This window comes from Trichechus manatus, unplaced genomic scaffold (assembly GCF_000243295.1).
Source record: "Trichechus manatus latirostris isolate Lorelei unplaced genomic scaffold, TriManLat1.0 scaffold00005, whole genome shotgun sequence".
NCBI lineage: Eukaryota > Metazoa > Chordata > Mammalia > Sirenia > Trichechidae > Trichechus > Trichechus manatus.
The window spans coordinates 24,343,630-24,366,946 of NW_004443941.1; the positions used below are offsets into that span (position 1 = coordinate 24,343,630).

General features: G+C 35.5%; 1 protein-coding gene across 4 annotated transcripts in view; it reads left to right on the plus strand.

Moving 5' to 3' along the window:
- Positions 1-23,317, plus strand: part of SOS1 (SOS Ras/Rac guanine nucleotide exchange factor 1) — a 173,481-nt gene that overhangs the window by 69,560 nt on the left and 80,604 nt on the right. For 3 of the 4 annotated variants that reach the window (XM_004369538.2, XM_012556736.2, XM_023735714.1), the window contains exons 3-6: positions 8,127-8,258; positions 10,510-10,674; positions 12,662-12,871; positions 18,613-18,756. In XM_004369538.2, coding sequence (XP_004369595.1) covers positions 8,127-8,258; positions 10,510-10,674; positions 12,662-12,871; positions 18,613-18,756 — 651 coding nt within the window. The remainder of the gene's footprint in view (positions 1-8,126; positions 8,259-10,509; positions 10,675-12,661; positions 12,872-18,612; positions 18,757-23,317) is intronic. The other variant, XM_023735711.1, reaches the window with a different exon arrangement.

Genomic DNA, 23,317 nt, shown 5'->3' on the forward strand with positions numbered 1-23,317 from the left:
CCAGAACCCTCTGTTGTGATCCTGGTCAGAGCAGTCAGTGGTGGCAGCCGGGCACCATCTAGCTGTACTGGACTCAGTCTGGTGGAGGCCTTGGTAGTTGTGGCCCACTAGTCCTTTGGACTAATCTTTTCCTTATATCCTGTTCTCTTCATTCTCCCTTGCTCCCGAAGAGGTGAGACCAGTGGAGTATCTTAGATAGCTGCTCACAGGCCTTTAAGAACCTAGATGCTACTCACCAAGGTAGAAGGTAGAACATTGTCTTTATAAACAGTGTTATGCCACTTGAGCTAGATGTTCGCAGAGACCATGATCCCCACAGCCCTCCGCCCAGCAATTCAGTCCGTCAGGGAGTTTGGATGTGTCTATGGAGCTTCCATGACCTTTCCTTGTACAAGTTGTGCTGGTTTCCCCAGTATTGTGTACTGTCTCACCCTTCACCAAAGATACCACTTATCTAAGAAAAAAAACAATCTTTGATGGTTAAGGGGGAGGGGAGGGATGGGGAGAGGAAATCACTAACTAGATAGTAGACAAGTGTCAACTTTGGTGAAGGGAAAGAAAACATAATATAGGGGAAGTCAGCACAGCTTGACCAAGGCAAAGTCATAGAAGCTTCCTGGACACATCCAAATACCTTGAAGGACTGAGTTGCTGGGGCTGAGGGCTGGGGACCATAGGCTCGGGGGACATCTAGGTCAATTGGCATAACAGTTCATAAAAGTGTTCTACATCCTACTTTGGTGAGTAGCATCTGGGGTCTTAGAAGCTTATGAGTGGCCATCTAAGATACATCTATTGATTCCATCCCGTCTGGAGCAAAGGAGAATGAAGAAAACCAAAGACACAAGGTAAACATCAGCCCAAAGGGCTAAAGGACCACATGAACCAGAGACTCCACCAGCCTGAGACCAGAAGAACTAGATGGTGCCAGTTACCACCAGACCGCCTGACAGGGATCACAATAGAGTGTCCCAGACAGAGCAGGAGAAGAATGTAGAACAAAATTCAAATTCACAAAAAAAGACCAGACTTACTGATCTGACAGAGATCTGTAGGAACTCCTGAGACTGTGGCCCCAGACACCCTGCTAACTCGGAACTGAAGCCACTCCTGAAGCTCACTATTCAGACAAAGATTAGATAGGCCTATAAAACAAACAATAACACGTGTGGGGAACGTGCTCCTTAGTTCAATCAAATATGCGAGACCAAAAGGCAGCTCCCTGCCCAAAAGGAAGACGAGAAGGCAGGAAGGGACAGGAAAACTGGACCAATGGAAACGGGGAACCCAGGGTGTAAATGAGGAGAGTGCTTACACATTGTGGGGATTGCAACCAGTGTCACAAAACAATTTGTGTATAAATTTTTGAATGATGGAAAAAAATAACTTTTAGGATCTGGGTAAAAACAAACAAACAAAAAAGAATATCACCAGTAAGTACTGTGCTTCTTTAAAAAAGCACCTGTATGAGACCAAATGGTCAACAATTAGTTTAAAACGAAACGAGAATGTAAGGGGGCAAGGAAACTAGATTAATGGAAACGGAACAACCAGAATGAAAATAATGAGAATGTTTATGCATTATGAAGAATGTAACCAATGTCACTGAACAACTTGTGTAGAAATTGTTGACTGGGAGTCTCAACTGCTGTGTGAACCTTCACTGAAAACACAATAAAATATTAAAAATAAAATAAATAGAACCAGAAAGTCTAGGTATTTGAGCGTGCCTTTCACTAAACTATTTTGCTTTATAGGAGAGGGCAGGTAGATTGGAGAAACATAGAGGGAACAGGGCGTTGGAGTTCCCAATAAGGTTAGAGAAACGATTAGAGTACCTGAGTGAGAGAAATAGAATAGATTAGAGACAGAGTTGTTTGAATTTAAGATTTCATTGGTAACATAGTTACAAAGCAGGATGTGGTCATGTGGTGGTAGCTTGACTAGATGTGAAGGTCCCCAAGATGAGATGTTCAAGGAGTTTAAAGGCCAGGGTATTCTATGTGTTCTTAATGTAGATAATAAAGTCACAATGGATGATGACAGGACTTTACATGAGAATGGAAGAGTAATGTTCCAGAATGGCTTTGGGAGTGAAGAAGATGCTAAATCTACCTTCACGTGGGCTATGGAACAAGGAACAGTGCTTGCTCTAGAAGTTTTCAGAGGAGATCCAGATTTCAGTTGAGGCAAAGTAACATTGAATTACAGAGATTGTGCGTGTAGAAAAGATTGTGTCCCATGAAATTGTAATTTGATTTGATTCCTTAAGTAATTCAAAGTAGATTTCTTACATTTTATCTCATTTTTCCATTGAATTATAAGACCAAATATCTTGTATTTGTAATTTCCTTTAAGCACCTATTACCATGGGCTTCACAGATTATATATTGAATAGAACTGATTGCCTGACTGTCCTTCCTATTAACAATTCTACTTGCTCTTTTGGATCCCAGTTAGGTTTTCCCAGAGTATTTATAAAATGCAACATCCAACCCTGCTCCTAGTATATTAGAATGGTGTTACAGTTCTCGTTATCATTCTGATGTTGGTACAGTCCTGGAACTTGTTAGTTTGATGATACTACAAACTCAAATTCAGCTCTTTCCAGATTTTTTGTACTGTACTTATGCTCATCTAATTTCCTCCTTTTAATTAATACAGAAACTAAATGTATCATTTTCTGATATTGAAGGAGATCTCCACGAATTCTCAAAAATAACTAATGAATCTCTCAGTCTTCCACTTGCATAGATTTAATCAATATTTAGGTATTCAAGACCCTAAATAATATAGGATATTTCGTAGCTTTTTAATACTTACCTAGAGGAGAACTCTGAGATATTTAAGATTTTTACCCTCTGCCCTGTCTTGTTATTTTTAAGTAGTTAACTTGGGCTCTTAAAAGTACATGTAGCCATATGAGATTCCAGTGAGCTCACTTTGGGGCTGGTGATGGATTTTTTGAAACAAACTGTATGACATTAGTAGAAATAGCAATCAGTTGTTTAATTAAAAAAAACAAAAAACGTTGCCATTGAGTCCGTTCTGACCAACGGCAACCCAATGTGTTTCAGGGTAGAACTGTGCATAGGGTTTTCAATGGCTGTGGCCTTTGGAAAGTAGATCGCCAGGCCTTTCTTCTGAGGTACCTCTGGGTAGATTTGAACTGCTAACCTTTCAATTACTGAGCACTTTAACCATTTGCACCACCCCATAAAACACAGAAAAAAACCAAACCTGTTGCTGTCGAGTCAGTTCCAACTCACAGCAACCCTATAGGACAGGGTAGAACTGCCCCATAGGGATTCCAAGGAGTGGCTGGTGGATTTGAACTGCCAGCCTTTTGATTAGCAACTGAGCCCTTAACCACTGCACTACCTGGGCTCCACCCTATAGAGCTTTGTAATTTCAAAGTACTCTTATATGCACTTCTACGTATTTACAACAACACTGCAGGGTAGTTATTATTCTCCTTATTTTGTATTAGAAAATTGACTCTGAGAATGATAAGTTAGATTGAAAAGAACCTAGATCTTTCCCAATCAGTAGTCAAATACCCTTCTTCCTATACCATACCTGGAAGAATATTTAGATAAGGATATGGAGATGTGGAAATGTTTAGATGAATATAATGGTGTCTTAGATTCTTTTATGAGCAGGTAACTTCCTGTTTGCTTCTTTCATTAGGATTCAATATTTCAATTTTTATAATTTCAATATTTCATTAGGATTCAATATTACACATTTACAGAATTTTAAAAAAATAATAAGTGCCCTGAATTTAGCCCTTCAAATACATTTTGAGGTGAGAGAGAAGTCATCAAAATTTTGTAAAAATTTTTTAGATACCTGTAAGGAAAATGTACTTTAAAAAATAGAACAATCTGAATTTGTGAAATATTTGAATTTTAAAATCTTTCTAAAGAATGCAGTTTAATTACTTTGAAGTATAAACATAATTCAAAGTAGGGTGGCAGTTATTGCTTAATGTTAAGGCAGCTGGGGAAATTTATTTTAATGGAAAAGTAAAAGTGATTTCTTGTCATACAGTTTTAGGAAAATAAGTGCTTAAAAAAATGCTTGAAAATAGTTGGATTGCATACGTCTATAATCTCACTTATGCTGATTTAAAAGTTTTGATAACTCATGCTACAGACCATCACAAGTTGTGAACTGTCATAGTTCAAATTAATGAGGTTTTGTTTTATTGACACTGCCAACATTCACTAATCTATGCTACCAATAGTTGAGTGCTTACTATTGCCAGAAGCCGTGGTGACACAGTAGTTAAGCACTTGGCTGCTAACTGAAGGATCAGCAGCTCGGACCCACCAGCCGCTAAGTGGAAGAAAGATGTGGCCATCAGCTTCTGTAAAGATTGGGAAACAACCAAAACCCATTGCCATCAAGTTAATTCCAACTCATAATGACCCTATAGGACAGAGTAGAACTGCCCCATAGGGTTTCCAAGGAGTGGCTGGTGAGATTCTAACTGCCGACCTTTTCGTTAGCAGCCAGGCTCTTAACCACTGTGCCATCAGGGCTCATAAAAATTACAGCCTTGGAAATCCTGTGGGCAGTTCTATTCTGTCCGATAGGGGTCACTATGAGTCGGATTCAACTCCAAGGCAGTGGGTTTTTTCTTTCTTTTTTTTTTACTATCAGGCAGTGTTCCAGATGACTAAGAAAGTGTGTATAACGCTCTGGGATGGAGAGGAGGAATATGTTACTTTGGCCCTGATGATTCAAATTAATTCAAGTTTTAGAAAATAATATATCAAACCTTCTCCAATGTGGTTTGTTTCTCCCTTTCCTATAATAAGTATCATTTTCTGTATATATTCTATTAAAATAAAAGAGGCAAAAAATAATGTTACTGCCACCATGTAGTTACAAGATTTCTAGTGAGCTATTAATTTGTCCTTGGGCCTCTTTAAAAAGTATGTAACTAGTAGTATTTTTTTCTGTGATATGTCCCTGATAAAGTATATCCTTTATTTACTTTCTTGTGTCTTGTCCTTTCATAATTATGCCTTTTCTTTTTTCTATCTGAATGTCTAGACTGATTTCCATTTGCTATGTCCTTCTAGTTTTCCCTTATGGTCTGGGGTCCTGCATTGAACCAACTTGGGTTCTTAGGACACAGATACATTTTTCTTCTCCCCAGTTAACTCAGAGGAGCACCAAGTATTCTTGGACTCTTATCCTAAGCCTTTTTTTTTTTTTTTTTTTAAATCAGAGCCATCTTATCCTAAAATTTAAAAAATCTACCTTCTTTTTGTTTTCATTTTTTAAACTTCTTCCTTGGCATACTGACAAAATCCTTATGATTTCTAATGTTCATTAACACTTAGATTTCCCAGGAATTTCTACATATTTTCTACCTTTCTTAGCATAAAAAATTTCTCCTACACATTATAAGCCTTGTTACTTACTACTAAGAGGACTTCAAAAGTATGTGTGGGGGCTGAGTTTTTGCACTGAAGTGTAAGCGTAGAAATCTTTATAGGTTCCTAGAACATTTGTATTGGAATTGATCTTCAAGATAATCTATTTAAACCCGCATATTATGTAAAAGGAAAAGACAAGGTTCCCCTAATAAGAGATAAAGTTGTATCTCAAACCTTAGCTCTGTATCTTATTTTTTCCCAAAGCCACTAGATATTAATCAAGATGGAGTTTCTTATTTAAAACAAATGAAATTACTAATCTTGAAAGTAGCAGAATTCTAATTCATGAATCTTTGGTTGATGGTTGGTTCCTCCTTAGGCTTCTTTTAAAAAATAAAAGAATAATTATGAAAATAAATTTTATTCTGCTATAAAATTGTAATTAAATTTACCATTATAAGAGATAAAGTAATTCAGTGTGGCTTTTCCACATTTTAAGGCACCAATCTTTTTCCATACATTCCAACCCTTGGTCTTACCTCCTAAATATATATTTAGTAATTTGAGTCCATTAATCCACTAACAAGTAAGTTAAAATTATTATCATTATAATTTTCCCTTTCTTACCTTTTCTTTTATCATTCCAGATTTTCTTTCCCCTTCTTTCCTTTCTCAAAACAGTGGATAGATTTGGAACGGGATGGATAAAATTGAAGTGGATAAGGATTGCTATTTTATTTTCTTTTTCCCCCAATTTCAGCCTTGGCCTACAGTTTGCCTCTGTAATTCCACCATTGCTGATTGCTTTTTTTCCAAAGGTATATGTGAGATCTATTTAGAATTATCAGATTGAATTCTGTTTACTTCCTCTTCTTCTGCTTTTCTGTCTCCAGTATATATCAGTGATTTCAGATTCCAGATCATGACCCATAAGTAAGTCATGGAATCGGTTTAGTGCGTTGCCCAACCGTTTTGTTTTTAGTGAAATAGAGTATGAAATATCAGTGTACTGTGCATAGTGAGGGCAGGTTTTGTTTTATGAAACTTTAGTGTGTGTGTGAGTGTATAAGGTTGTAATGTAAAATGTATTGAGAATTTATTACTTTTTACTGTAAGTTAAGGTCAAACAAAGTTAGAAAGCCACAGGAACATAGGGTAGCCCACTCAGTTAACTATGGTTAAATCTATCAGTGTAAATATTGATTTGGCAAAAGGGAAAGAGTTTCATTTCAGATGTTCCTTTCCACTCTTACCCCTGTACCTTTCTCTCCTCCTTACCATGCTCTCCTGAACTTTGGACTTTTGTATTGCCTTAATTACATGAGGGTAGTATCCTGGCAAGTAGCTTTTCAACAAAGCATTTGAGAAAATATGTAAATTCCACTTTTTGACTATAATAATGTCTTTTAGCACACCTCTGGTACCATTAATTAGAATTAAAATGATCACTTCTTTGACTTGGCAACTGATTTAGCCTTGAACATGGAAGAAGAGAATTTTTTTTGTTTAAATAAAATTGAATGAGTTAAAACCACTCTCAGTTTTTAAATGTGCTCATTATACGTACCTGGAATCAATGTATTTCTTTTTTCCCCAGATTATCACACTGAAATCTCATATTTTCCATTTTAGTAACATCTGACAAAACTTTTCATTCAGATTTATAATCAGGGATGATGTTTAATTTTTTCTAGTAGTTTTTATAAAAACCAGTAAACCAGTTGCTGTGGAGTCAATTCCAACTAATGGCGACCCCGTATGTGTCAGAGTAAAACGGTACTCCATGGGTTTTCAATGGCTGACTTTTTGGAAGATCATCAGGCCTTTCTTCCAAGGTGCCTCTGAGTGGACTGGAAATTCCCACCCTTTTGTTAGCTGCCCATCACATTAACCCTTTGCACCACCCAGGGACTCAGGTAGTTGAATAGCCGTCAATTAAAAAATTAGTTATTTAATAGCGACCTCTACTGGTGTAAATTATGGTATGCTGCAAGTGGATTTTAAAAACTTAAAAAGATGAAAGTACCTTTTGTTTGAAGTGAATTACATTAGCTTGTTAAAATAAGAAAATTCAGCTGCTACATTAACATGAATTCTTTCACTTTCATTGGAAATTTTGACAGAATAACTGCTGGAAATTAAATGAAGTATTTTGTTCAAAATTAATGACCTATTTTAACTCTAATGACAAGCTACAGTGCATTAAAATTGCTGTTACCAATGTAAAGCATTGATTTTCATGATTTGCAAATAGTTTTGAAGTCAAGTACTATTGCATGATGGAAAAACAAAAATTAAAAATCTTAGAGGTTTCAATTGCAAAACGCTATTTGAGCTTGTAATTGGTATCGAAAGTAAGGACAAATGAGAACTGGATTTAGATATTTGCTTCTCGAGCTTAGATCAAGTAATGTTTTAAAATTACTTCTCTTATTCATTCTTGTCATTAGGTTTATTACAGTGAAATTGAAATTCAGGATGTGATTTGCCTTCCTAGATAATACAAGGAATGTTTAGTCTCCTAATTGCCTAATTAAAAAACAAATACATTGGCATTTATAGTTTTTTCATAGCTTAAGTAAGTTTTTAGTGTAAATTATAGCACATGTGGGAAAGCTCTGCTTTTGGTAATCTTCTTTGATTTTAAAATTCTTTGATTTTAAAAGTAAATTGCAAGTAATGGGCATTATTTAATATATATGTTGCTTAGTTGTTATTTTCCTATTTTCCAAGGAACGTGTTCAAAAAAGTTTCCCTCATCCAATTGATAAGTGGGCAATAGCTGATGCCCAATCGGCTATTGAAAAGAGGAAGCGAAGAAACCCTTTATCTCTCCCAGTAGAAAAAATTCATCCTTTATTAAAGGTAATGCTGAAATACTGCCTTTTTGCCTTTTAAGAGCAAAATAAAACCCACTATTTTTAAACTCTAAGAATATATTTCATGGATATAGAGTCAAGTGAAGAGTGAAATTCTCTTTTAATTTTTTCAGAAATTCATATGGTGGGGAGGAATGCTGTGATAATGTTGTTGTTGTAAGGTGCCGTTGAGTCAGTTCCGACTCAGGGACCCTATAGGACAAACTAGAACTGCCACCTAGGGTTTCCAAGGAGCCGCTGGTGGATTTGAACTGCTGACCTTTTGGTTAGCAGCCAAGCTGTTAACCACTGTGCCACCAGGGCTCCTGCTATGATAAAAGGAAAGTATAAATTGGGCAATGTGTTTTAAAGTAGTTTCATACCAACAATAATAATGAAGCAAATTGAAAGAATTAAGGAAAGTTGTTATTATGGATTTCATTAATCTCGGGTGTTAATAGAGCCTCAAAGAGAATGTATCATCCTTTCTTGCTGGCTCGAGCCAGCTGTCCCTATAAATCCTTCAGACACTAATATTTTGTGTAGGGACCTCTGTGAGACTGCTGTAGGGCAATGTGCAGCCTTTGGTTGGACAAAAATTCCCTGAGGATTACCTACATTATCTAGTCCTACTTGTCATTTAAATCAATCAGTCAGTCAATTCCGTCTCTCCAGAACAAATAGAAAGAGTAACTGCTAGCGACTCTAGTAATGTTATTTCTACTTTATTTAATACAGTGAGCAAACTATTGATTGACTCTTACATCAAAAATATAGGTACATTATTATACAGTACAGCCTGCAAAAGCCTGAACCTGTATAAGATGGAAACCTGTCAGAGAAGGAAAACTCAAATATTTTCCACTAAAAGAGAGTGATAGAAAAGTGGTAAGACTGCACCCTGTCAAAGGCACGGAACTTGTGAGACCCAGAAAACCAAGGCAGTCCTGTCAAGTTCCAGCTCTTAGAGGTTTCGGTGTAGTAATAAAACCTTAATAATACTTTTAGATAGCAATAGTTCTGTACTTACTGGAATATAAGCAAACTGCTAATGCTTACATACATTGTCCCTAAGTTTATTGCTCAACCAAGTTATTATCTTCAGTTTTTATGTGATGTAACAGAGGCTGACAGAAGTAACTTGCACAAGTTCACAAGGCTCCTAAGTGACAGTGTTAGGGGTCTCAGTGTTTGCTTGATCTTGTCCAAGATTCAGAGCTAACCACTTGGATGGCTTTTATGGCTATCTAGAAGCTATGTTTTCCGCTGGGGTTGTTTAAGTAGAAATAGCTGCTTATATGTTACTGACTGGTCTGAGAAAATAAGTGCAAGTTGTGGAAAATTGCTATATTATTAGTAATGTCATAACTTCTTTATAATTCTGTTTTCATGATTCTAATTAGCCATTCATTTAATTATATTCTAAGAGAATTAACAAACTGATACATGTGCATGCTTTATTAATGACCCTGAATTTTGAGTTTTATCTGATTTTGGGTGTTGTTTCAGTTTATTAAAACATCCTTATCACTGTACGTTTATTAGTTTTTACATATCCTAAAAGGCAAATGCATCCTGCCCCCAACTTTTTAAGTATACTTCTTATTTCAAAAAAAAATTTTCCTAATTGGATTGTTTAGAAAATAGTGTTTGTTTTCCTATAGAAACTAGTCAACCCCACAAAAGTTCATACTTTCTTTGAAGTATAATTATAGAACTATATAACTCTTAATAACTACCATTGTTCATTAGGACATAGCCTGAATTTTTTTCCATACCAAGGAATGTACCACTAGGGCTTGGGGGAGCCCAGATTCCTTCAGAAAAGATAGAGATATAAGGCTAGTAGAGATTCTTGCTGGCAATAATGTATTAACTCTTGTTCTAAATAAGAGAAAAAACTCTCTTGTTATAGTTACTCCTGGGTAATCTGAGTTAGGGAACAAAGAGCATTTGCTCCCCTCTCCTAAATTTGGGCTTTCATTTTACCCTTTCTTCCTAGGTGAGGGATTTCTTTATTTAGTAGTACATACTTCTCAAGTGTTTTATATGATCAAAGGTATTTTTAACTTACCTTTTTTAAACTTACATTTGCAAATATCAATATATATATAATTCATAGTTGAACACTTAAATGTTGATAATTACAGGGCTTCAGTGAAAGTTAAGCTGAACTGCATACGTGTTTTTTATTTTTAATCAGTGTGTTAAATTTATAGTATGTGACGTTTAGACATGTTTTTCTTTTAATTTTCCAGGAGGTCCTAGGTTATAAAATTGACCACCAAGTTTCTGCTTACATAGTAGCAGTATTAGAATACATTTCTGCAGACATTTTAAAGCTGGTGGGGAATTATGTACGAAATATACGGCACTATGAAATTACAAAACAAGATATTAAAGTGGCAATGTGTGCCGATAAGGTAGGAGACTGAGCTTCTGTGTGTTTTGTTCTTAAATTTTTTTTTTTTTTTTTTGTGATTTATTGGAGTGTAACATACTATTCAGGCAGAATAAAATTATATATTATGTGTTAAGAGATACTTCCAGTACTTTAATAGCAAGTACTCAAGATGTCATCTTATAGACATAGTATATTAGATAACATTACAATGTTTTTAAGCATGTCATATGATTTTTCTTTTAGTATTGCTGTATTTGGGGTTAATACTAGTAATAGTCTCTTAACAGTAAATTTCTTATAATTTCATTTGGATTAAATGACTTAGAAAGTTATGGATTTACTTGAAGACAATTTTTTTAAATGTGAAAGTACTAAACTCGTGGGAGTTTTATTTTAATTCTTAGGTTTCTCTAGATACTTCTTGTATGGTTTTACTCTAATAATATTAAGAGTAATCATTTGTTGAAAGTTAAGCATATATATGACTTATGTCATTTGGTCCCTAAAATACTCCTCTAAGGTGGGTGCTCTTATCTATATTTTACAAAAAGGAAACTGAAACTCAGAGAAATTAAGACATTTGTCCAGAATTTTTGAGAAGTTTCAAAGCCTAAACTTAATCTCCGTATCTATCTGAGTCTAAAGCTCTTAGTCATTGCACTGTCCTGCCACAGTATTTTCAGATTATGATAATGAATTTACAGAAAGGAAAACATTTTGTGATGAAACATTTCATTCCGTTTTTTTCTCATTCTACTCTTACTGACTGGAATATTCTCTCTGATTACTGAATCCATTTAATTATGCTTTAGTGTTTGTTTTTTTCAGAATGTGAACCATATACAGTCAAAATCACCAAGGGTGTGGAACAGAGGAAACTGAGGAATCCAAGACAGGATTTAAGGACAAATTAGAAGTAATAGGATAGAGAGAGAGAGTCAGACAGACAGACACTAGTATTGATTGAGAACTTGATGGAGGCAGTTTGTGATACCAGATGTAGAATTCTGTTTTAGAGAAGCCTTGGGGTTGGCATGGGGGGGTGGGTAGCAAGAAGAGCTTCAAATGTTTTAATTTTTTTTTTTTTAATGTATCATTATTTGGTTAAAAAAAATTATTAAAAAATGAATACAGATTATTGATTTAGTATGGGCTCACATAGGGAGGAGATGCAAGAGAAGTATAAGACAAGGCTCCAGAGTTGATGAAGGGATATTTGTATTCTTGAAATGAGCAGAAAGTAATGTAGAATAAAATATTACCATATTTTATTGTGTTATAGGGATAATGATGTTGGAAAAGTTCACAGAGGGAAAAAGATGAGTTTCAGCAAGAGTAATAGGAGACTTTTTGGAGAAGACAGGATTTGTTTTGATCCACTTCCAACAAATGTAGACAAAGAGGCCAACTAAAAAACTATAAGAATTATTCAAATATAAGGTGGTGAGGCCCTTGAGTAAGGTGATAATGGGAAGGGAATGGAACAGAGATAACAGAGGAATCTAGCACAGGATTTGGGGACAAATTAGAAGTAATAGGTTAAAGAGAGAGATGTATTGGTATTGGTATTGATAGAACTTGGAGGAGGCAGTTTGTGTTATCAGAAGTAGAATTCTGTTTTAGAGATGGTGTGGAGGGGACGGTAGCCATGTATCCAAGAGTAGATATTCTGTGGGCCTTTAGAAATGATACTAGAGCAGAGTTATTTGATAAAACTACAAAACAATCTGAATCTTCATAATTTAAAAAGTTTAAAACTAATCCTTTTAATTTCAAATTACATATTGTTTCTTTCAGTTTTCATTGCTTAAATATGGTAAAATATAATTTTAAATTAATAGTAAAATAAACTCAGAATTAATAAGATACTTTATAATCAGTTGATTTGTATCTACTTTTTTTTTATCATTAAGAACTGTATTCAGTGATCTCCTTTAAACGTTTAACTTCAAATTTGAGTATAGATTCATATTTTATTATTTTTCTCTATATCTCCGACTACATAGGTATTGATGGATATGTTTCATCAAGATGTAGAAGATATAAATGTATTATCTTTAACTGATGAAGAGCCTTCCACTTCAGGAGAGCAAACCTATTATGATTTGGTAAAAGCATTTATGGCAGAAATTCGACAATATATAAGGGAGCTAAATCTAATTATAAAAGTTTTTAGAGAGCCCTTTGTCTCCAATTCAAAATTGTTTTCAACCAATGTAAGTATCATTGTATATATGTATATCACTGCCTGTTGTTAAAATTTGCATGACCACTTCAAATTTGAATTTGTATAGTTCATAGTTGCTAATTTGTTAATTTTTTTTAAATCGTGTGTGGGACTTGATTTATAGTGACTATGATCACAAAGTGCTAACAACAGTTTAATAAAATTAAAGATCAGAAATTAAAAGACAAAATCTAAATTAGACTGATGGTTTAAGTGAAAATGAATTCACAGAATCTTCTAAAGAATTTAGAAGATTTATTTATTCTAAAGAATAAAGTCTCTTGTATAGGTGGAAGGTATTTTGATTTATTTTAAGCTCATTCAAGTCACTCAACCAGCATTTCATCAGTTCCAACTATGTTGTAAGGCACCATGCTTGGCAGTGAGGGTTCAAAGATGAATAAGAAATAATTCCTGCCTTCAAGAAATTCAGTCTAGTCAAGTCAGAGTTACAAACTTAAATTGCAGTACACTAAGGTAATTACGGTAATCGAAGTGTGACTGGGTACTGGGAGCACAAAGGAGGGAGCCAGTAACATTGAAACTTACAATAGTCATTATACTAACCTAATTGGGTGCTGGGGATATGCTGAGTGAGAACAGGTTGTGAAAGGTGGTTACAGTCCAGTAATTCCTGAAACTGTAGCCACACAGCCAAGAGTGATTGATTAAGAAACAATGCTCACTAGAGACTCTGGGACTTAGGTTCAAGATATAGTAACAAGTAGACATTAAAAAATAAAGGAGTAGGTTGTAATGGTTGCAAAACTGTAAATATACTAAAAACGATTGAATTGTTCACTTTAAATGGATGAAATTCATAGTATGTAAGTTATATTTCAATAAAGTTGTCTAAAAGGAGCAAAAGATAAAGATTTCTTAGAACACAAAAATCAAGAACCATAAAATTAAAAAATTCATAAGTTAGACTTTATTAAAATGAAAAACTTGTTCTAAAGACATTGTCAGAAAAATAAAAAAAACAAGTCACAGACTGGGAGAACATATTTGAAATGTATATATCTAACATAAGACTTGTATCCAGAATATAAAGAACTCTTACAATTCAGTGATGAGAAAAACAGCCTGATTATTTTTTAATGGGCAAAAAATATGAACACTTTATAAAGAAAGATATATAAATGGCCAGAAAAGCACTTCAAAATATGCTCAGCTTGAATAGTCATCAAACCCAAAAAAAGCCCAAACCTGTTGCTGTCAAGTCGATTCCGACTCCTAGCGACCCTATAGGACAAAGTAGAACTGCTCTGTAGGGTTTCCAAGGAGCAGCTGGTGAATTCAAACTGCTGACCTTTGGGTTAGCAGCTGTAGCTCTTAACCACTGTGCCACCAGGGCTTCTGAATAGTCATCAGGGAAATACAAATTAAAAACACAATGAAATACTACTACACGTTCTTTAGAAAGGCTAAAATTGAAAAGACCAATAATTCGAAAGATTGAAAAGGATGTGTATCAACTGCTTGTGGCTTGTGATAAGATAAACTGGCATAAAAACTTCAGAAAATATTTTGGCAGTTTCTTATAACATTAAATATAAACTAACCATGTTGTTGTTGTTAGTTGCCATTGAGTCAGTTGTGACTCATGGTGACCCTGATGTGTACAGAGTAGAACTGCTCCGTAGGGTTTTCAAGGCTGTGACCTTTTGGGAGCAGATCACCAGGCTGTCTCCTGAAGAGCTTCTGAGTGGGTTCGAACCACCAATCTTTTGGCTAGTAGCTGAGCGCTTAATTGTTTGCACCACTACCCAGCAATTCTACGCCTAGGTTTTTACGCAAAAGAAGTGAAAACATTTCCAGACAAAACTTGTTCGCGAATGTTCATAACAGCTTTATTTTTATTAGTTCCAAACTGGAAACAACCCAGATGTCCACCAGCAGGTGAGCGGAGTTATAAATTGTGTTATGTCCATACAATGGAATGTTACCAGCAATAAAATGGAATGAAGTAGTAATATATGCAACAACATGGATAAATCTCAAAAACATGAGCACAGAAAAACTAGATACAAAAGACTGTATATGATTCTGTTATTTGATATTCTAGAAAGGATCATTTTAGCCTGTAGTGACAGAAAGCAGATCACTAGTTTCCTGGAAGCAAGGATGGTGGGGGTTTGACTGGGATGGGGCACAAGAAAATTTATTAGGATGATGGAAATGTTCTGTATCTTGATAACGGTGGTGGCTACAAGGGTGGATACATATGTAAACCCTCATAAATAATGTACACTTAAAATAAGTGTATTTTATTGTATGTGAACCTATCTCAATAAAGTTGATCTGGAAAAAAAACCATAGTCACTGATAAAAACCAAAAAAACCCCACCAAACCCATTGCCGTCGAGTCGATTCAAACTCATAGCGACCCTATAGGACAGAATCAAATTAAACAATGTTAATCAAATAATTGCAAGATAAAGTTAAAATTGACAGTATTCACTGTTGTAAGGATTTGGCAAGACTGTTACTCCCATACACTATTGATGGGAGGGTGAATCATTGTACCTTTTTAAAGAAAATATACACCAAAATTTTAAATACATACCCCATGACAAGAGTCTTTATCCAGGAATCTAAACTACAGAGTTCAGAAGAAGATGTGGAATGAGGGATATCATTGCTGATGTCAGATGGATCTTGGTCAGAAGCAGAGAATACCAGAAAGATCTTTACCTGTGTTTCACCGACTGTGTGAAGGTATTCAACTGTGTGGACCATAACAAATTATGGATAACATTATGAATGGGAATTCCAACACTTAATTGAGCTCATGTGGAACCTGTACATTGATAAAGATGCAGTCGTTCAAACAAAATAAGGAGCTGCTGCATGATTTAAAATTGGAAAAGGTGTGCAGCAGAGTTGCATCCTTTCACCTTATTCAATCTGTATGCTGAAAAAAATAATCTGAGAAGGTGGACATATGTGATATGCAGATGACACAACCTTGCTTGTCAAAAATGAAGAAGACTTGAAGCACTTACAGATGAAGGTCAGTATGGATTACTCCTGAACGTGAAGAAAATGAAAATCCTCACAACTGGACCGATAACATCATGATAAATGGAAAAAAAATTAAAGTCGTCAACGATTTCATTCTACTTGGATCAACAGTGTCCATGGAAGCAGCAGTCAAGAAACAAAATGGCATATTGATTGGGCAAATCTGCTGCAAAAGACCTCTTTAAAAGTTTTAGAAAGAAAGATGTCACTTAAATAACTAACATGTGCCTTACCCAGGGGCTCTGGTGGCGCAGTGGTTAAGAGGTCGACTGCTAACCAAAAGGTCAGCAGTTCGAATCCACCAGCTGCTCCTTGGTAACCCTCTGGGGCAGTTCTACTCTGTCCTGTAGAGTTGCTGTGAGTCGAAATTGACTTGATGGCAGCTGGTTTGGTTTTGGCTTTACCCAAGCTATGGTTTTTTTTAATTACCTCATATGCAGGTGAAAGCTAGACACTGAAAAATGAAGACAGAAGAAGAATTGATATATTTGAATTGTAGTGTTGGCAAAGAATATTGACTATACAGTGGAGTACCAGAAGAGCGAACAAATCAGTCTTAGAAGAAATACAATCACAATGCTCCTTAGAAGTGAAGATGATGAGACTTTGGCTTGCTTACTTTGGACATGTCATCAGGGAAGACCAATTGCTCAAAAAGGACGTCATGTTTAGTAAAGTAGAGGGTCAGTGAAAATCAGGCAAACCCTCAATGAGATGCATTGACACAATAGCCATAACAATGGACCCAAACATACTAATGATTGTGAAGATGGCACAGGACTGAGGAACCTTTCATTCTGTTATATACAAGGTTGGAGCTCACACTTCGGCAACTACGTACAGAGAACAACAACCTACAGAAAATCTTACAGAAATCACAAAGTGTTACTTTGAGCATCTTGTATATGTATCTATTTGTAATAAAAATAAGAGTAGAATGAATGAATGAAGTGAAAGGGGACCATATATAAATTATTTGTCATTGCTGGGTAGAACAAGAGCCTGGAATGCCAGGAGAAAGACTGGGTCAGAGAAGAGCTGAGGCAGGTAGGAAGTACATATAAAGCGCTTCTGCTGCATACCAAAGTATGGTGGTTATCTTTAGGGAAATTACCGTGCAATTGTTTGAGTTGTGAAGTGAACTAGCCACTTCTTTCATGAAACACTAATTTTATCTGAAATTGGCAAACTGTGGTATTTATACTTTGCATATTTTGGTAGACATTTTCTAAAATATGAATGAAGTGAGCCTGCCACTTCAAGGAAAACAACTGGCAATATTTGTTACCAGTGATAAAATTTGAGCTCTCAGATTTAAATTAGAATTTTGGAAAACTTGTATCCACTCCCACCATCAGTGCTGCTGTTAATGAGTTTGGTTTTTTAATGTTGCATAGTGAAATGTGTTAACGTTTGGATGATCTGCAGAACTTAGTGAACCAGTATTTTCAAAGTTAATGTGCATGGATAAATGATCCATTCAAAGTTCAGAATAGACCAATGGATTTTAAGGCTATGGTACAAAATTGGTATGGTTTCAAATTTCACATAACTAACTTTCAAGAAACTACCATTTGTTGAGTTTTGGTGTTGTATCAAAAAAGGATATCCCCTCCATTTAGATGAAATGTCCACCATAGACAAACCCACAGAGACAGGAAGTTTCCAGGGGCTGGGAGAAGGGAGGAATGGGGTGATTGCTAATGGGTATGGAGTTTCTGGGGGTGATGAAAATATTCTGGTATTGGATAGTAGTGATGGTTGCACAAGTCTATGAACATACTAAAAACCACCGAACTTTGAAAGGGTGAATTTTATGGTATGTAAATATTATATCAGGTAAAAATTACATAGAGAAAAAGATATCCACAGTTATTTGAAACCAAAAAAAAAAAAAAAAAAACCAAACAAACAAAGAAAAAAAAAAACCCAAACCCATTGCCATCGAGTTTATTCCGACTCATAGCGACCCTATAGGACAGAGTAGAACTGCCCCATAGGGTCTCCAAGGAGCACCTGGTGAATTTGAACTGTCGACATTTTGGCAGACGTAGCACTTAACTACTACGGTACCAGGGTTTCCATTATTTGAAAAGACTATTAAAATACTCCCTTTTCCAATGAAATATCTGTGCAAAGCTAGATTTTCTTCATATAATTCAACTAAAACACTGTATCACAGCAGATTGAGTAAAGATATAGCATGAAAATCCTGCTATCCCCTATTAAGCCAGATGTTAGAGATTTACAAAAATATAAAACAGTGCCATTCTTCTCACTAAATGTTTTATAAAAATATGCTTTTCACAGAAATGCTGTTTAACATATAGTGAGTTGATCGTTATTTTAAATGAGTTAATGAATATTTTAAAATTTCTTGGGTTTTATTTCTACCATGGTAAATATTGATAGATATATTGGTAAACAAATGCACTTTGGAGTCCTCAGTAATTTAAGAGTGTGAAGGAGTCCTGAGACCACAAAGTTTCAAAGAGAACCACTGAGCTAGAGAAATGTATTTGCAAATTATACCTCATTGCAAAAGGAATTCTTGAATTATCTTTTATTTATATTTTTAAACGATTAACATTTCTCACTGTATTTACCGTGTTAATTTTGTGATTATAAACTGACTTATTGGCTCAAATTTTGATTTTTATTATTTTATAACCTAACTAAATTAATGTGTTTTCCCTCCAACAGGATGTAGAAAATATATTTAGTCGTATAGTAGATATACATGAACTTAGTGTAAAGTTATTGGGCCACATAGAAGACACTGTAGAAATGACAGATGAAGGCAGTCCCCATCCATTAGTAGGAAGCTGCTTTGAAGACTTAGCAGAGGTAAGTACTTCCATTATATGCCCAAAACAAACAAAAAAGGTCTGCATAAAAGCCTACATTTGAATTAAAATTGGAGTCTTAATTCTTGTTTCCAGCGAAGGTCATAGATACTAACCTCTGACTACTCAGCTGTATTGCCCCTTCTTCACAGGGTCCTTGTCAGCAGTTGTTTCTGTTATCTTACTAAACATAGGAAAAGTTATTTCTCACCCATCATAAAAAAAGCATATCCCACGGGGAAGTGGCATTTACAGGTGACACCCAGTGGCTTGCCGTAAAATCTCATGTAGCAAGGCTAAGGAAAGTCAAGTATATTAGAAAAGTGTATTTTTCTATGAAAAGGCCATAGAACTTGGATCTGGAGTCAGACTACCTGTGTTTCAATCCAAGCTCTGCTAATGATTAGTTGTGTAAATATGGGCAAGTTATTTAATTCTCTAAACCCCCATGTCTTTATTTATAAAATTAAGATGATAATAGAACTCAGGATTTTTGTGAAAATTAAATAAAATAGCATATCAAAATATATACTTAACCACCCGGCACACAGTTAACTACTCAATATATGTTAGCTGCATTATTATTTAGAATAGGAGGAGTGTAACGAAGAGGAACATCAAGTCCAGGGCCTAAATGATTTAAACATCATGGAGTAGAACACTGGTAACCCTCTCCTTGGATATTTCCAATGCTAAAATCTATGGGTTAGTCCTAATAAGCTAGCATTATACTAATTGTAAGAATTCTAGCTCTTGCTCTCTTCTCCCTCAAAACCTACCTTATCTTTTATTACAAGACAGAGTTGAACCTGCAAATGGATAGTTTTAAAATGTGGCCATTAAAAAACTAAGACTTTCAGGCAAAATAGTTCAGGCTTCACCAAAACACCTCTACTCTTGCTCCAAACACATAGAAGTAATATAAAAAGAAAAAAATACATAACCCATTGATATCGAGTTGATTCCAACTTATCGTGACCCCATGTGTTACAGAGTAGAACTGCTCCCTAGGTTTTTTTTTTTTAAATTGTTGTGCTTTAAGTGAAAGTTTACAATTCAAGTTAGTCTCTCATACAAAAATTTATACATACATTGTTATGTGACCCTAGTTGCTCTCCCTATACTGTGACCGCACACTCCTTTCTACCCCAGATTTCCTGTGTCCATTCAGCCAGCTCCTGACCTTCTCTGCCTTCTCATCTCACCTCTGGATAGGAGCTGCCCATTTAGTCTCATGTATCTACTTGAGCTAAGAAGCAGACTCTTCACGAGTATCCTTTTATGTCCCATAGTCCAGTCTAACCTTTGTCTGAAGAGTTGGCCTCGGGAATGGTTTTAGTTTTGGGCTAACAGAAAGTCCGGAGGCCATGTCTTCCAGGGTCCCTCCAGTCTCAATCAAACCATGAAGTCTGGTCTTTTTATTAGAATTTGAGTTGTGCACCCCACTTTTCTCCTGTTCCCTGTCAGGGCAATCACTGTGGTAGCTGGGCACCATCTAGTTCTTCTGGTCTCAGGCTGATGAAGACTCTGGTTTATGTGGCCCTTTCTGTTTCTTGGGCTAGTACTTTCCTTGGTCCATGGTGTTCTTCATTCTGCTTTACTCCAGGTGGGTTGGGACCAATTGATGCATCTTATGGCCACTCGCTAGCTTTTAAGACCCCAGACGCCACTCACCAAAGTGGGATGCAGAACATTTTCTTAATAAACTTTGTTATGTCAGTTGACCTGGATGTTCCCTGAAACCATGGTCCCCAGGCCTCCGCCCCTGCTACTCTGTCCCTTGAAGTGTTTGATTGTATTCAGGAAACTTCTTATCTTTGGTTTAGTCCAGTTGTGCTGACTTCCCCTGTAGTGTGTACTGTCCTTTTCTCTAGGGTTATCTTGGCTGTAATCTTTATGGAAGCAGTTCACCAGGCCTTTCTTCTGTAGGGCTGCTAGGTAGGTTCAAACTGTCAACCTTGAGGTTAGTCAAGCACAAACTATTTGTGTCACCCAGGGACCTGGAGTATACATAACTAGACTCAAAAACAAGATCAGAAATGGAATAGACATTCAAAGTAATGAATTCTGGTAGTTGGGTATTAAACACTTACGGATAATGAGGACTCAATGTCTTCCATGAAAGTTGGAGCAAGGCTTCTAGCTCAAAGTACCCACTTACAAGAGGATGCTGGGGAAATCTGCCAACCTACTACCTATGGCAAGGTTTTATAGAAAGTTGAGGAGGTGGGGAGGCAAAAACACTGCCTTACAACAATAACTTAGCAAAGTTTCCCATGATGCCAGTATGATCACAGAGCCTGTGGCCTGGAGAAGTGATCACAAAGGGATGGGAGAGAAAAAGGAAAATCAAAAATTAAAAGTCTCCCACTAATTAGTCTCCCACAAATATAAAATTCCAGAATGGACAAATTCTAATGCTTAGAATGGTATCTAACAAACCATTAAACTATGAATTTACTTCAGATGAAATTAATTTTAAGCAATAGGCATACAAAAACTTTAAAGAAGATTGCTTAGGATGTTCAAAGAGATGAAGCAATATGATCCACTTAAAAAAAATTGTAAAACAAAAGCAGGTAGAAAGGAAAAAGAAACAGATACCAAAATAGAAACAAAAAACCAACAACAATTAGAGATTTGGGGAATTAAATATATAGGCATTGAAATAAAAATCCATTATACAACACGTACCTGGACCCAGTTCAAGGATAAAATGAGTGAATTGGAAGATAGAATTGGGGAATTCACTGAGAATGTGACCCAGAAAGACCGAGGTAAGAAATACAAAAGACTAGTTAAGAGAAATGTAGGCTTCATTGAGAGACTTCAGTATACATCTAATAAGAGTTCCAGAAGAAGAGAATGTTGGAGAAGCAAGATTTGAAGAGATAAAAATTGAGAATTTTCCAAAAATGAAGATGAGTTTTCATATCAAAAATAAATATTGGACAGGATAAATAAAAATAAACTCATAGCTAAGCATTGTAGTGAAACTATAGAGCATCAATGAATAAAAAGAAAAAAAATCTGTGAGAGAGAAAATAAAATATTGCCTACAAAAGAACTACAATTAAAATGACAGCAGGCTTCTCTTTAGCAACAGTAGAGGCTAGCAGTCAGTTAAGTAGTGGCTTCAAAGTGTTAAGGGAAAATTGAATCTTCTCCCCAGCTAAACTATCATTCAAGCATGAGCACAAAATCTAAAATAAAGCTTGCAGAAGATCATAAGAGCAGATCTTCATGAACTTGGGGTAGGCAAAGATTTCTTAAACAGTATACAAAAGCACTGCATAAAAGAAGGTTTGATAAACTGGACTTCGTTAAATATAAGAACATCTGTTCTTTAAAAGACACGAGTGAAAAGGCAAGCTTTGACCAGGAGACAATATTTATAATACATAGAGTCAATGAAGGACTTGTATCCATAGTATGTAAAGAACTCCTACAAATCAATAAATAAAAAAACCAGACAACTCAGTTTGAAAAAAAATAGGCAAAAGGCCTGAGCAGGTTGAGAAAAGATGCTCAACATCATTATTCCTCAAGGAAATGCAGCTTAAAACTGTGGAGCAAGTGGAACTCTGCACTGCAAATAGGAATGTAAATTAGTACAACCACTTTGGAAAACTGGCATATCTTCTAAAGCTTAAGCGTACAATTACCCTATGATCCAGCAGTTTCACTCTTGTGCTTATACCACAGAAATGAGCGCCTATGTTTACCAGATGATGTGTTTAAGAATGTTAGTAGCAGGATTACTCATATTGGATAATTGTTGGTATATTCACATTCACACAGTATACCAATGCTATATGGCATTTACAGACACTACATGGCCATAAAAAAAAAATGAACTACTGATAAAAGCAGCAACAGAATGTTGATCAAAGTAAGTCTCAAAATATATACTATAGAATTTGATTATAGAAAGTTCAAACCCATGCAAAACTGATCTATGGGAATAGAGGTTAAAGTGGTAGTTGACTGAGGAGCATGAGGGAGCTTTCTGACATACTGGAAATGTTCTATTTCCTAATCTGGGTGGTGATTGCATAGATGCATTCATACATATGTAAAAATTCATCAAATTGTGGAGTTTTTGTAAGTTACGTATCAATTTAACAATGAGAGAAGAAAAAAGTGGGTGACAAAATAAAAACAATTTCGGACAAAATGACCCGGAGAGTTTACTACCCATAGACCCTTATTACAAGAAGTATTAAAGGGTGTCTTTCAACAAGAAGAAAAGTGTACTTGGAGAAAAGTCAAGGAATACAAAAACTAATAGTGAGAAAGAAATTGGTGAAATATGTTTGTAAATTAAGAAACTATTAAATATTTTTAAAACCAATATTTCTGTTGTATTTAAAAGGGGATTAAACTAAATTTCTAGGCATCAGTAACAACATGTACAGTGTGTAAAACAGACTTGTGTTTAGGATGGAAATACTGAATAACTTTAAGCTCTGTTAGAGAAATTTATAAACAACTATATTTGATTTTTAAAACATTCAGGAAAATCACCAAGAGATTAGAAATCTATGTATAGCTTACAATGT